The sequence below is a fragment of the Saccopteryx bilineata genome, chromosome 3, assembly GCF_036850765.1.
Source record: "Saccopteryx bilineata isolate mSacBil1 chromosome 3, mSacBil1_pri_phased_curated, whole genome shotgun sequence".
Taxonomy (NCBI): domain Eukaryota; kingdom Metazoa; phylum Chordata; class Mammalia; order Chiroptera; family Emballonuridae; genus Saccopteryx; species Saccopteryx bilineata.
This window is the reverse complement of record NC_089492.1, coordinates 301,286,961-301,302,933: the sequence shown is the minus strand read 5'-3', so window position 1 is coordinate 301,302,933 and position 15,973 is coordinate 301,286,961. Positions and strand designations below refer to the sequence as shown.

Below are 15,973 nucleotides of genomic sequence, written 5' to 3'. Positions count from 1 at the left end.
AGGTCAACTCAGCATTCTGGGTGTAGTCATCTCGCACCTGCTCCTACAGCCTCACTGCTACTGGGATTCAGGTTTCTATATTACGAAGCCTCTGTTAGAGTGACAGCACTGTCCTGTGTGTGCTCACTTCATAACTTCATATAATGTCAGAACACAGTAACAGGACGTCACCTAGTATTCACATGAACACATTGGCAGAGATGAGAAAATGACCTGGGTGACATCACTTACAAAAAGTGAGAATAGGATGTGAGGGTGATCTGGCTGCGACATCTGTTGCCCCATTGATCGCCAGGTTGATTTGGCTGATCTGGCTGGCTAGGCGGGTGTCCCCTTCCTCCCTCACTGCTCCATGTGCATCCCTCCTGAAGCTGCGTGCTCAGTCAAAGAGGACGACCTTGCCCAATAGAGGAGAGGACCGTTCTTTGGTCAAGGGTATACGAGTAGCTGTGCTCCCCTGCTAGAACCTCCAAACAAGTCTCAAACTCAGAAAGTGAGAATAATTTTAAAACATTGATATAATGATGTTATCCTCCAATGGAAATATGTAATATACTGAACAAAATGAAACTCTGTGTGATCTCTGTGAAATTACCTACACTTTCCAGATGCTTTCTCTATGCTGTTACAATCCATAGAAACCATTCTTAAATCTGAGCAGGTCATATAAGCAATAGTCCATGACCAATGAAACAAGAAAATACTATGGTATGATTCATATTAAACAAAGAAAAATAAAGAGTAACTGCATTGTGGGTTTTCTAACAAAGAGTCATGAGTTTTGTGGGGGAGGGGAAATGTACAGAAATGCAATGTACAAAATATCACATTATAAATCCGTGAGATGTCTACTTGGCTAGTAACTCACCGGCTTTGTTAAAAATACCTACATTGTTGCATTTTTTCCCTATGCTTCTGAAAACGTGCACACATTTATTTCTCAGTCATCTTACCCCTACATTTTATCTTCAGGTTAGTAATGTACAGATTGTATTTTTGTGTATCAAACCATATAAACTTCTTTAAGTGAGCTCACTGAGGTAAACAATATGTGAAAAAATATATAAATAACCGCTGGAGATTTTAAAAAAAAAACCCTCCCTAATTATACTAGACTGGACTGTTTTCAATTACTAGAATTTGTGTAGCAGAGCACCTTCATATTGGAGGGTGAGCAGCAATTACACAGAGACCACAAGGGAGATGGAAACAGACACGCTTACAACTCACTAGCTCTGGAGGAAGTACACAGCATGCCTGTAGTGTGCTCATGGAGGCCACGGAGAATGCCCGCAGAGTTGCAGGACAGAAAACACAGGACACAGGGCACATACCTTTATTAGGGTTCACAAACAGAGTCCTTGAGGTTCATGACTAAATTTAGTTTGTTGAAAATAAAGCAAAAAGAGCAAGGTTTTGGCAAGTCACGCAGAGACGTTACCTAAGGGACATGCATGGTGAAAGCCCTGAGGTACGAGATGACTGTTGCTCACAGGGGTGTCAAGTAAGGTCTGCAAACTGGTTTAAAGTTTTCCCATGTTCTTAACATGTTAAGTCTTCCATCCAAAGTTCATTATCAGATGTTGAGTAAGATATGAATGAGGACAAAGACTTTGGAACATGAACTACATTTCTAAGGTTTAATTTCTGATGCTCACTGAGGCTAGAAGGTTAAATATTTTGCCAAAATTACTTACATTTTTACTGTTTTCTCCATCATAAATTCTGCAAAATTCAAGTTTTGACCACAGGCAAAAAAATTTGCCACATACATTTGCAAATTCTTCTCTGGTATGAATTCTCTCATGTTTACGAAAATGAGAGCGGTCATTTAAGGTTTTGCCACAACTTCCACATTTGTAAGGCTCCTCTTGAGAATGAATTCTCTGATGTTTAGTAGGATTCCTCTGCTAAGCAAAAACTTGACTACACTCCCTTCAAATGTAAGGTTTCTGTCTAGTATGAACTCTCTGATGTTGAGTAAGGCTTCAGAACAGCCAAAGGCGTTGTCACATTTTCTTCATTTGTCAGGCTTCTGTGCAGTATGAATTTTTTGATGTCGAGTAAGTTTTGAGGAGCAAGGCTGTGCCACATTCTCTACGTTTGTACGGTTTCTCTCCTGAGTGAAACCTCTGATGTATAATGAGCTGTCAGTTCCACATACAATTTTTTCCACACTCTAAACATTTATAAGACCTCTCTCCAGTATGAAATTTCTGGTGTTGAGTAAGGAGTGACAGCCTACTAAAGGCTTTTTCACATCCTTCACATTTATAGGGTTTCTCACCAGTATGAACCATCTGATGTTGAGAAAGGTGTGAGGAACTTCTAAAGGCTCTGCCACATTCTCTACATTGATAGGGCTTCTCTCCAGTATGAAGTCTCATATGTTGAGTAAGGGCTGCGGAAAAGCTAAAGGTTTTCCCACAATCGCTACATGTATAGGGTTTCTCACCGGTATGAATTCTCTGATGCTGAGTAAGGTATGACGATGTGCCAAAGCATTTGCCACATTCTCTACATTTGTATGGTTTCTCTCCCAAGTGAATCCTCTGATGTGTGGTAAGACATGAGTTCCACATAAAATATTTCCCACAGTCTAAACATTGATGAGACCTCACTCCAGTATGAATTTTCTGATGTTGAGTAAGGTGTGACAACCTACTAAAAGCTTTGTCACACTCTCCACATTTATAGGGTTTCTCACTAGTATGAACTATGTGATGATGTTGAGTAAGGTATGATGGCCTTCTAAAGGCTTTGCCACATTCTCCACATTTATAGGGTTTCTCACTAGTATGACTTCTCTGACGATCAGTTAGGTGTGATGGTCTTCTAAAGGCTTTGCCGCATTCTCTACATTTGTATGGTTTCTCTCTCCTGTGAATTCTCTGATGTCTAGTTAGTTCTGATTTCCACTTAAAGGTTTTGCCGCATTCTAAATATTTCTGAGACTTCTCTCCCATGTGAAATCTCTGATGTTCAGTAAGGGTTGAGGAACAGATAAAGGCTTGGCCACATCCTCTGCATTCATAAGGTCTTGCTTCAATGTGAATATTTCTCTCATGTGAAGTAAGACATGAATGCCAATTAAATGTTTTACTACATTCTTTACATTTAGAAAGTCTTCCTCCAGTATGAACTTTCTTAAGTCTATTTACACTGAGTATTTCATTGAAAGCTCTGGTACATAAATTATAATTGTAAGCTTCCTCCTCAGTATGAATATTCTCATCTTCAGTATGATTAAAAGATTCGACACATTGACTTTCTTCATTTGTATTCTCCACACTACGAATAACCTGATGGATATTGGAATGTGACATTTCGTCAAAGACTTTTCCATGTTTATAATGGTTCCCTGGAAATGGAGTTTTCACATTTTGATAAGGAATTGATTCCTGGTTAATGTTTTTCCAATCTTCTTTGTATTGATACTTCTGTCTCCATTATGTGTACTCTGGTAATCATCGAAGACAGAAAAGTCTTTAGTGAAAGCTCTAATTTCATTTAACATGAACACTTATTTCCAAATAAATACTCTGTGATACCTATTAAACCATAATGGTTGTATAAAACATTTTACCAAGTTTATGAAAATTATAGACATTGAGATAAAAAAAGGTTATTTATTGGTGATGAAGAATTCCTTGCTAAAGGCTTTGCCAAACTGATCACATTTGAATTTTATTTATTTTTATTTATTTATTTTTTTACAGAGACAGAGAGAGTCAGAGAGAGGGATAGACAGGGACAGAAAGACAGGAACGGAGAGATGAGAAGCATCAATCATTAGGTTTTTTTTGCACGTTGCAACACCTTAATTGTTCATTGATTGCTTTCTCATACGTGCCTTGACCGTGGGCCTTCAGCAGACTGAGTAACCCCTTGCTTGAGCCAGCGACCTTGGGCTCAAGCTGGTGAGCTTTTTTTGCTCAAACCAGATGAGCCCTCACTCAAGCTGGCGACCTCGGGGTCTCGAACCTGGGTCTTTTGCATCCCAGTCCGACGCTCTATCCACTGCGCCACTGCCTGGTCACATTTGAATTTTAAATGTGCATTATAAATCTCTAAATGTTAGAAATCACTGACTGAAAGTTTAATCCCACCATACATTTTAAACAAATCAAATAATTATTTACATCAAAGGTTACATTAATTCCTAGGTTTTTCAGCTTTCCTTTCCAGGAATTAATAATAGTAAAAACTAGTTTTCAATCATCACCTTTAGAAACACACTGATATGCGATGTAACTGACTTAAAGAGGAGTTTCCCATATGTGTAATATTTATGACATCTTTAGGAAACAAGGATTTTTTTTATTTTTTGGTGACAAGAGACAGAGAGAGAGACAGATAGGGATAGATAAGACAGGAAGGAAGAGTGATGAGAAGCATCAATTGTTTTTTACAGCACCTTAGCTATTCATCGATTGCTTTCTCATATGTGCCTTGACCAGGGGGTTACAGCAGACCGAGTGACCCCTTGCTCAAGCCAGTGACCTGGGGTTCAAGCTGGTGAGCTGTGCTCAAAGCAGAAGAGCCCATGCTCAAGCCGGTGACCTTGGGGTTTCGAACCTGGGTCCTCTGCATCTCAGTCTGATGATCCATCCACTGTGCCACCGCCCAGTCAGGCTAGAACAGTGGTCAGAAAACCACAGCTCATGAGCCACATGCAACTTTTTGGCCCCTTGACTGTGGATCTTCCACAAAATACCACACGTGAGCACTACATTGATAAGGAATGTACCTACCTATATAGTTTAAGTTTAAAAAATTTGGCTCTCAAAAGAAATTTCAGACCCTGGCCGGTTGGCTCAGTGGTAGAGCATCGGCCTGGCATGCAGGAATCCCGGGTTCGATTCCCGGCCAGGGCACACAGGAGAGGCGCCCATCTGCTTCTCCACCCCTCCCCCTCTCCTTCCTCTCTGTCTCTCTCTTCCCCTCCCGCAGCCAAGGCTCCAATGGAGCAAAGTTGGCCCAGGCCCTGGGGATGGCTCTGTGGCCTCTGCCTCAGGCACTAGAATGGCTCTGGTTAAAACAGAGCAATGCTCCAGATAGGCAGAGCATCGCCTCCTGGTGGGCATGCCGGGTGGATCCGGGTCAGGCACATGCGGGAGTCTAACTGCCTTCCCGTTTCCAACTACAGAAAAATACAAAGAAAAAAAAAGGTTAAAAAGAACGTTCAATCATTGTACTGTTGATATTTGGCTTTGTTGACTAATGAGTTTGCCAACCACTGGGCTAGGAAACAAGGATTTAATTAAAAATAATTATGCCCGGGCCAGATAGCTCAGTTGGTTAGTGTCATCCCAATATGCAAAGGTTTCAGCCTCAATCCCTGGTCAGAACACATACAGGAACAGATCAATGTTTCTGTCTGACTCTGTCTCTGAATCTCCCTCTACCTCTTCCTGGCTAAAAGCATATAATCCCCCCAAAGTAGTTTTTTCATATTAACATCCTTTCTTCTCACCACTCTTCCTAAAATTCCAAGGCTTTCATTAAGTGTACATGATCAAAACCACACCTTCCATATCTTACCAGTGTTGTTTCAGAGAAGACATCTTCTATTGTTGATTTTTGTAACATGGTTTGGTTATCTATTAATGGCATAACTGAAAGAGACAAAATAAATGTTCAAAGTTATGAAACAAAGTGAATGTGGATGTACCAGCGATTACTGAATAAATTACAATTGGAGTACTCCACAGGCAGGTTAGGAGTCCAAAGCAAGCCTAAGAAAGATTTCAACAAGAAAGCGTCACATCAAAGAGAGATGAAAAGTTGCTTTCATTACTGACAATAGCTGCTCAAACACTCTGGCATGCAATGGCAATATTATAAGAAAATTCCCAATTCCCAGTGACTTCTCTGGAGAGACAGAGATGATGGTACTCTGTGTTCAATGAACCAGCTGCTTTGCTGCTTCTTGAGAGATCTGTTTCTGTTCTGCATGACAGAGTGTTAAGAGAACGGAAGTATAATACATGGTCAATGCACTGAAGTGACTACTTAAAAAAAGTGAGTAATTGTTCAAACACACAAAGACTGCAATCCTGAAGATGTATCAAAAACAGAAAGAGCCCTGGCCAGTTGGCTCAATGGTAGTGTCGGCCTGGCGTGCGGAAGTCCCGGGTTCGATTCCCGGCCAGGGCACACAGGAGAGGCACCCATCTGCTTCTCCACCCCTCCCCCTCTCCTTCCTCTCTGTCTCTCTCTTCCCCTCCCGCAGCTGAGGCTCCCATGGCCTGGGTGCTGGGGATGGCTCCATGGCCTCTGCCCTAGGCGCTAGAGTAGCAATGGTCACAACAGAGTGATGCCCCGAATGGGCAGAGCATCGTCCCCTGGTGGGTGTGCCGGGTGGATCCTGGCCGGGCACATGCGGGAGTCTGACTGCCTCCCCGTTTCCAGCTTCAGAAAAATACAAAAAAAACCCCAAAAAACCCAGAAAGAGCCTGACCAGCGGTGGTGCGGTGGATAGAGTGTCAGCCTGGGATGCTGAGGTCCCAGGTCTGAAACCCCGAGGTCTCTGGCCTGAGTGCCAGCTCTTCTAGCATGAGCTGTGACCCACCAACTTGAGCGGAAGGTCACCAACTTGAATGTGGAATCGTCGACATGATACCACGGTTGCTAATTTGAGCCCAAGGTCACTGGCTTGAAACACAAAGTCGCTGGCTTGAGCAAAATGTCACTGGCTCAGCTGGAGCCCCCTGGTCAAGGCAAATATGATAAGTAATCAAAGAACAACTAAAAAGTGCCTCAAATAACAGTTGATAATTCTCTCTCTCTTCCTTACTATCTCACTATAAAAAAAAATTAAAAGGAAAAAAAGGGATAATAAATGTGAATGATAAATGTTTAGAAATAAATGGATTAATAAATTAAATCTTTCCGACCTGTAGTGGGGCAGTGGATAAAGCGTTGACCTGGAACACTGAGATTGCGGATTGAAACCCTGGGTCTTCCTGGTCAAGGCACATATTGGAGTTGATGCTTCCTGTGCCTCCCCCCTTCTATGTTTCTCTTTCTCTCTGTCCTCTTTCTAAAATGAATAAAAAAAATCACGGAAAAGAAAATCTTAGAATTTGCAAAAGGATAGACACATATAGACGCTATTGTGCTAAGTGAAATAAGCCAGGCAGAGAAAGATATATACCATATTATGTCAATTATATACAGAATATAATGAACAATATAACCCTGGCTCAGTGGCGTGCAGCTGTTCCGTGTTCAAACCTCGATCAGGACACACATGAGAAGTGACCATCTGCTTCTCTTCCCTCACTCTTCCTCTTCATTCTCTCTTCCCCTCCTGCAGCAAGGGGCCAGACTGGTTTGAGTGTCGACCCTGGGCGCTGATTATGGCTCAGTAGGTCGCAGTATCGCCCTCAGGCACTGAGGTTAGCTTGGTTGATTTGAGCATCGGCCCCAGAGTAAGGTTGATGGGTCGATGCCTGTTGGGGCACATGCAGGAGTCTGTCACTCTATTTACCTTCATCTCACTTAAAAACAAATTAATTTGTAAAAATAAAGAATAAAGAAATAAAGAAAGAACCATATCCATTAATGAACAAACCACAAACAGACTCACAGGGACAAAGAACAGAGTGATGGCTGCCGGAGAGGAGGGGAGTTGGGAGACTGGGTCCAACAGATGAAGCAATTAAGAGGAGCACATTGGTAGTTACAAAATTGTCATGGGATGTAAAGTGCAGCACAGGAGATGTTGTAAATATATTGCAATAACTATGCTGGGTAGAGAAAATATCATGAGGAACACTTCCAGATTTTGTAAAGAATATGAAGGTCTAACCACTATGCTGTACAGCTTAAACTCATTAAAAATAATACTGAACTTAAAAAAAATGCAAAACAAGAATAGAATATTTATCCCAAGAATTCTGAACACTATATAAATGTTCCACTTATAAAAAAATTCTTCCATATAACTATACTTTATGACTGAGTGGACCCTGAAACAGCAAACATTTTGCATGGTGACATGTATTAATTATATACAGCAGAAACATTTCATAGACAATGCAAACAAATCATTCAAAAATAACATAAAGGATAATGGTAATAAAATAACATTTAAATGACGAGGAATTTTTCAGGTTTAATATATTTTAAGTAATCTTACACAAAATGGGTAGGCTGTAATGCACCTGATACAAAAAAAAAGTTCATTTGTAAATAAATCATTAGAAAGTTGAAAAACTAGTATTTAAATATTTGACATTACGTACACCGTGATAAAGGAACATACTAAGAAAGCAAATGAAAAACCTCATCATTGCTTCTGCCTGAAGTAAACTTGAATTAAGGAACAAAGCCTCTTCTTAAATATAAAAAAAAGGCTCAATAATTCTGTATCCCACTTCTTACCACAGGAGAACATTCCAGCATGTAGTATCAGCACTTGTGAATCCAATAGCACAAATATGACAAAGATCTCAGAAAGTGAAAATACAGTGGACATAGTCCCAGGCAGCTCTGGACTGGTGGACAGGAGAGAATTACAGAATGACAGTGATGACAAAAGCAGGTAATAGTGGACACTTTCCTACCTATTGGGATATACTCTGAAGTCACTATGGCAGTAACTATTGATGGACTCTGTGAGATACATAAACATGAAATCACTCTAATTTGGAGAATTAGGAAATATAGGCTCAAAACTCTGCTGTAGCCCCCTGGTCAAGGCACATATGCGAAAGCAATCAATGAACAATGAAGGAGCTTCAAGGAAGAATTGTTGCTTCTCATCTCTCTCCCTTCCTGCCAGTCCTTACCTGTCCCTCTCTCAATCTCTGTCACAAAAAACAAACAAACAAACAAAGAAAACGAGGAACATTAGTTTTGAGAGAGTATTCAATTTCCAATCCAGCTTATGCCCAGGTGAGAAGACATGGTAGAATATTACAATACTATAAAAATTAACTTTCCAACATATTGTTTTCTGTTACACCTTAATTATTCTAGACAACACAGAAGTTTTCAGACACTGACTTCTGATTAATGTACAGCATGAAGCCTTTCTTTCTGCACCAAGATACCCCTATATTAGTTCCCTGAGGGCAGCTCTGAAATCAGCCATGCAAAGCAGAAGCTCAAAGGAGACATTCTCCTAATCAACAAAACCAAACCCTGCTGGTGGAAGATAAGCTCAGGAAGGAAGTCATCCTCACCCAGGGAGACCAGGTTCCTGTAATTCTCCAACATCACATCCACGTAGAGTTCGCGCTGAGCTGGGTCCAGGCATTCCCACTCCTCCTGAGAGAAATCCACAGCCACATCCCTGAAGGTCAAAGTCCCCTGAAAGAAAACACACATTGCCAAAGGGTGATGGGCAGGGTTCATTATGTCACCCAACATGAAAACAGCGTTAGGAGAAGTGGTTTTGACTTATGACAGAATATCCTGAATTATCCAGTAAGATCATTTTCACCCAGTAATATTCTCTTTTTTAAAAAAAGTTTTTGTTGTCTGACCAGGCAGTGGTGCAGTGGATAGAGCGTTGGACTGGGATGCAGAAGACCCAGGTTTGAAACCACAAGGTCACTGGCTTGAGCACAGGCTCACCAGCTTGAGCGCAGGGTGGCTGGCTTGAAGCCCTAGGTTGCTGGCTTGAGACCAAGGTTGCTAGCTTAAGCAAGGGATCACTCGCTCTGCTATAACCCCCTAGTCAAACACATAAGAAAAAGCAATCAGTGAACTAAGAAGCTGCAAAAGAGCCGCAATGAAGAATTGATGCTTCTCATCTCTCCCTTATCTGTCTGTCTCTATCCCTCTCTTTCTCTGTCACAAATAAATAAGTAAAATATAAAAATAAAAAACGTTTTATTTTTGTTTTTATTCTTTTACACCCAGTAATATGCTTTAATGTATATTCTAACACTGAGTAAAGAGGATAGCACCTGTCCACAAATATACTGCACAGACTTTTCAGGAAAAAATTTTATTTTTTTTATTGGGAGGCGAGGAGGCAGAGACACAGATTACCACATGCACCCTGACAGGATTCACCTGGAAGCCCCCTACCAGGCAATGTTCTGTCCACCTGGGGCTGCTGCTCTGTTGCTTGGCACTCCAGCTATTTTAGCACCCGAGGTAAAGCCATAAAGCCATCATTAGCACACGGGTTCAACCTGCTCGAACCATGACTGCAGGAGGGAAACGGGGAGAGAGAGAAAGGGAGAGAAATGGAGAGAGAGAGGGATAGAGGGAGAGACAGGGGGGGAGGAGAAAGAGGGAGCTAGAAGGAGGGAGAGGGAGATGGAGAGAGAGAGACAGGAGGGGAAAGGGTGGAGAAGCAGATGGTCGATTTTCCTGTGTGCCCTGACCGGGAATTGAACGCGGGACTTCCACATGCTGGGCAGATAGATGATCTACAGCTGAACCAACCAGCCAGGAAAATATATTTGAAATATAAGGCATCACCCTGTCCGGGTAGCTCAGACAGTTAGAGCATTATCCTAATATACCAGGTGGCAGGTTCGATCCCTGGTCAGGGCACATACAAAAATCAACCAATAAGCCTGACCAAGCGGTGGCGCAGTAGATAGAGCACAAAACTGAGATGCAGAGGACCCAGGTTGGAAACCCAGGTTGAAACCCGAGATCACCAGCTTGAGCACAGGCTCATCTGGCTTGAGCGCAGGCTCACCAGCTTGACTGTGTGATCATGGACATGACCCAACGGTAGCTGGCTTGAGACAAAAGGTCACTGGCGGGAAGCCCAATGTCACTGCTTTAAGCCCAATGTCGCTGGCTTGAGCAAAGGATCACTCACTCTGATGTAGCCCCACTGGTCAAGGCACATGTGAGAAAGCAATCAATGAACAACTAGGTTACAAGAAAGAATTGACACTTCTCAACTCTCTCCCTTCCTATCTGTCGGTCTGTTCTTATCTGCCCCTCTCTCTGATTCTTTATCTCTGTCCCCCAAAAAAGAAAAAAAAATCAACCAATAAATGCATTAACAAGTGAAACAGCAAATTTATGTTTTTCTCTCTCTCTAAACCAGTCAATCAATTAAATTAACATTATCAACAAAGGCGTGTGGATTTGTGTCATTCACAATCAGCTGTGTATATTTCTCAGATGAAAAAGTCAAGATGAGTTGGAAGTGTAAGTACTTCTTCAATGCTGACGTGGGCAACAGTGAACTGCCATTTTCTAAAAATTCCGATTCTCATTGAGGAGTTCTGGGATGGGGCCTGTGTTTCCACACCTCTAACAAGCTCTTTTTTTACCAGTGACACCAATGTCCCCAGTCCATGTGCCATAAACCTGAATAGCACTGGGGGGACACCAGAAAAAATTCATACATGACTTTGAATGAAAGACTTTTATGAAACTTATTGTTCTTACAAAATAAAATGAATAGCAAACAATCCTATCTGAAAATTTACTATACATAATCTTAGAACTAGATAATTCTTCCTTTATTATGAGACTATTCTGTGAAACATACAATGAAGAGTAGATCTTGACTTTTACTTCAAATGTAATCTACAGTTTTTGCAAATGTCCATCCCATGTAACCCACCACATTCTGTTCTTTAACACCCTATTTAAATAGCAAGTCTTTCTACTTGCTCTTCTGTCAGAACTTCCTCAGCTATTCTGAAGTGTAAAAGGTGCATTTCCTTAATCCTGACCCACAGAGGTGACACTGCAGCCACATAAACCTAAAGCCTACATTCTCTTCTTCACTGATACCCAAGCCTCTGACCATCCCCACAGGGATGGTGGACACGGTGCCCTCCCAGGTTGATCTGTCACAAAGGGGATGTTTCCAGTAGTTGAAGGGCATTAATTCATGGTGGGAATTGTTCACGCCCTCAGGGAGCCTGGATGGAGAGAAGGCACAGAAGGCTCTGGGACAAAGGAGGAAAGTATACAAGCTGCTGACCCTGACATTTGAGAACAAACAAACAAAAAAAGTAAATGGAAACCACCTCACTAGGCAGGAACATGAGAAGTAGAGAATTAAAAGTTGAGAATCCTAAATTTACTGAAGTTAGGAGGAAAAGCAAACACAGCCTCTGCCCAAAACACATCGCTTACCTGAGAAGCAGCCATTCTGTCCTGGTCCGGCTCCTGCTTGTTTTCTCAGGTGACAGTATGTTGAGGAGTCAAGTCTGCATTTTGAGAATGTGCCACCACAGGTGTCCACACAGCCCCTCTATCCACTTCCACCACACTCACAAATGAAGGACTTGAGAATGTTGAAAAGGCCACACTCTCTTCTCCGTCCTCACTGGAGTCAGCCAAAAGTGCTCCTGCAGGGAAACCACACTGTATTATTTTCCTGTCTTCACCTGTCTGTCCTCCCTCAGACGTCCACACATTCCCGCAGCAATGAGAATGGGCGCTGCTCTCCTGAACGCCCAAACCCAATACAACACCCTGTCACCTCCCCTGACCATCCCTGCTCCCCACTCTCACTAATGCATCCCGAGCGCTCTCCTCTCTGGGGCATGTCTGTGCCCTGTTTCTCTCCTAAACTCCAAGGGCCTCTATTTTGCCTCTGATACGTATTTCCTAAGCCCACTTTTACCTCTGTGACATTCTAAATAAACTTTCTCTTTTAGAGAACAAAGAAATAAAAACAAACCCCAAAACTTTCCTGCTAATTCCTGGGTTCCCCTTGGAGTCACCTGGAGCACCTTTCCAAGTCTGAGGGGGAGGGCGCAAGTATTGTCCTTCCTTAAAACTCATATGATCTAATCTGAAACAGGAGGGGACAGTTTAGCTTTAATAAGCATGCAGAACCCTTGGGGATGAGGGCTCCACTCTAAGCTGTGGTTCTGCAGGTCTGCAGTGGGGCCCAGAATATGGCATCTTTATCTAAGTCCCTGTGGTGCCTGCATTGCTCCCTCAGAGCTGTTTTCAGCAGCACTGGCTGACGGGGATCAGACACAGCACTTTCAAACCTCTGTGTACTGTGAGGGCTTGGGATTAAAATTCTAGACGGATGGGATCCCTAGGCACAATTCCTTTTATTCTTTTCCAGAAAATTACAGAAATTATTGTAAAAACAGAAAATGATGAATACAGATTTTGAGGGGGAAAACATTTAGTTATGAAATATGCGTATCAAATTAACAGTGAATAGAAGCACTGTATAAGAACCAAGTTTCAGGTCAATCCCAGCTGTCCTTCAGTGCTTTCAGAGAATGGACAGGAGGGACTAAAGAGGAACAGCTGCTTGGTGGCTAACAGCCACTAATTCAACAAATAATAAAACAAAAAAAGACAAAACTACTGAACATTAGACAAACTCACCACATAAGGTTCTGACTGCTAGAATCAGACGTCCTTACCAGGTGAACACTGAAATAGCCTAATATTGTTTACTAAATACCAACGGCTGTTTCAACATCTAACAGACACTAGAAAGGATGCAGGGCTCAGAATGTAAACTAGGTCCAATATATTTAAAAGAAAAATGATATAGAATCTTTGTTAATGTAATGATTTCTAGGATTAAAGTTTTAAAAAGCTGAGACTGCCTCATATTTGGCAAAGAATATTAAGTGCTGGTTATGAGATATATATCATCAATGTTTATTTCAGCAGTTAATGACTATTTACAGGAAAGCAGATATTCAACTAATATTTATCTCAGTAAGTTTTTCAGAAAAGAATTAAATGTAAGATGTAGAACGAAAAAGGTAAATCCACTGGACAAAAAACAAACAAAAAAAAAGCAATTCTTTTATAATTCCCTGAAACAGCATCACGTGCTGACAGTCATTTCTTGTCCCAAGTCCCCTCCCTCTTGCCATGCCAGGAAATGCTAAGAGGCCCATGACTGACAAGTCTCATCCCTTTTAAGTGAACAAGAGCTGCAACTGGAAGCAAACAATCCTAATATTCACAAGCTTTCAAACTGAAGATTGGTCATTCTTATTCAAATCTTTTTAACTAAAACAATTCAGTGACTGTTATAATGGATTATAAAGCCACAAACCGGTATATCACTACTTAATCATGCACACCCAATGGGCTCACCATTCAGCAGGTCCGGGTTTTCCTTCCTCCCGCTTCTATGTATTTCTGTCTGTGGATCTGTTTCTGTCTCTTCCCTGTTTCTCTGCACCGTCGTCCTTTCCTGTGTTCCCTTCCTCCCTCCCCTGCTCTTTCTCCCCTTTTCTCTATTCCTGACCGTACACCTGTTCCGTGAAACTCTTGAAAGCTATTTATTCTTCAGATGCTCAATCTCCACAATCTTTGTTAATGCTCCTATCACCAAGCACGCAGGTCAACAGCTTCTTCCCCCAGCCTCAAGCCCGTGTCTCCCGCTGCACCTGTTGGTCCCCCCCCCCCCCGCAGGCTGACTCAGAGCTGTTTGTCCCTCGGATCCCTCATCCCTAACCCCCCCCTTTCTGTCCCTACTCGCCCCCCCCCAGCTCTCCTCCTCTGAGCCACTCCCTCCTTCTGAAGTGCCCCGTCCTGCGCCCCCACTTCTACTCCCCAGCCCCCTCCCTGCGCCCTTCTCTCCGGGCCCCTCCCTCTCCTCGGGGTGTCTCCCCTTTCTTCCCCTCGCGCTCCTCTCCCGGGTTACTGTCACTCTCCCCGTCGCGGTCCCGTCCCCCCGCACCCCCACGTTGCCGTCTCTTCATGGCCCCTCACTGACCTCCCCTCCCCTCCCGTGTCCCTCTCCGTCCCGACCCCTCCCAGCCCCGCTCTGCGCGTCCCTGGGACCCCTTCGCTGTCGCCGCTCCCACACAGCCCTCCCCGCGCGGGGCCGGGGGCTCTTCTGGGGACCCCGCGTTCTCGCCTCGAATCCCCGCCCCACGGAGAGTGTGCTCTTCCTGGGCCCGGGCCTCTTATTAAATGGGGTGGGGTCTCAGGGCGGAAAGTGAGCCCTGGGGACCGAGGCATGAAGCCCCGCGGCAGGGGGGACACGGGCGGGGCGGCCTCAGAATTTCCACGGAAACCGACATGGAAGCGAAGCGGGCAGGCTCGGGGCCTCTCACCAGGACTCCGCACTCACCGCTGGGGGCTCGGGAGCGGGGCTCTCGGCGTCCACAGCGACCCTCAGGCTTCCAGCGTGCAGGAATGGGGACGGGGAGGGTCGGGTTTAAACCTGAAAAACCGCCTCCAGATCCCCCAGACGTCCGCTACTGCCGCTTCCGGGTTGGAAAAAAAGCTGCGCGTGCGCAGTGCCTCTAAAGCTGGCGGGAGAGACCGCATGTTCAGCGCTTTCAACGGGAAAATAGGTGATTCCAAAAGAAAGCTTGTCCTGGGCTCCTTCCAACTTACTCGCTTGTGATCATTTTATTGTTGGTAATTGAATTTGACCACGGTAATATTCAATAAGTCTTAAATATCATTGCTTATAAAACTTATATGATTTTTTCCTCCAAATTTAATATAATGATGAGTCCCTGGCTGGGTAGTTCAGCTGGTTAGAATGTCGTCCTCTACACCAAGGTTGTGGTTACCCGCATAGGGCACATACAATAGGCAAGCAGTGAATGCATGAATGAGGGGAAGAACAAATCCATATTTCTCTGACTCCCGCCCCACACCCTGCCTAAAAATCAATTTAAAAAAATTAAAAAACACTGTAATGACACCCCAAGGATTGAATGTTGGGTTACAACTTTGACACACACATCGTAAGATTTTTCTTAGGTGGCCCTGGTCCAGTTGCTCAATGGGTTAGGGCATCCTCCCAATACAACAAAGTTGTGGGTTTGATCTTAGGTCAGGGCACATACAAGAATCAACCAATGGCCTGATCTGACAGTGACACAGTGGATGGAGCATTGGCCTGGGACGTAGAAGACCCAGGTTCGAAACCCTGAGGTCACCAGATTGAGCGCGGGCTCACTGACTTGACCACAGGATCAACGGCTTGAATGAGGGATCAGAGACATGACCCCATGGTCACTGGTTTTAGCCCCATCAATGCACATATGAGAAAGCAATCAATGAACAACTAAGATTC

The 15,973-nt window shown here is 43.4% G+C and overlaps 1 protein-coding gene across 1 annotated transcript; it reads right to left on the bottom strand.

Annotated features, from left to right (window-relative positions):
* Positions 1-1,322: 1,322 nt before the first annotated feature.
* Positions 1,323-15,150, bottom strand: LOC136331939 (zinc finger protein 420-like). The gene is given in 7 exon segments (XM_066271115.1): positions 1,323-2,078; positions 2,080-3,460; positions 5,545-5,618; positions 6,900-7,045; positions 9,195-9,321; positions 12,079-12,293; positions 15,014-15,150. Coding segments are annotated over 2 exon segments (1,305 nt in total). The 5' UTR covers positions 3,327-3,460; positions 5,545-5,618; positions 6,900-7,045; positions 9,195-9,321; positions 12,079-12,293; positions 15,014-15,150; the 3' UTR covers positions 1,323-2,020.
* Positions 15,151-15,973: the final 823 nt, after the last annotated feature.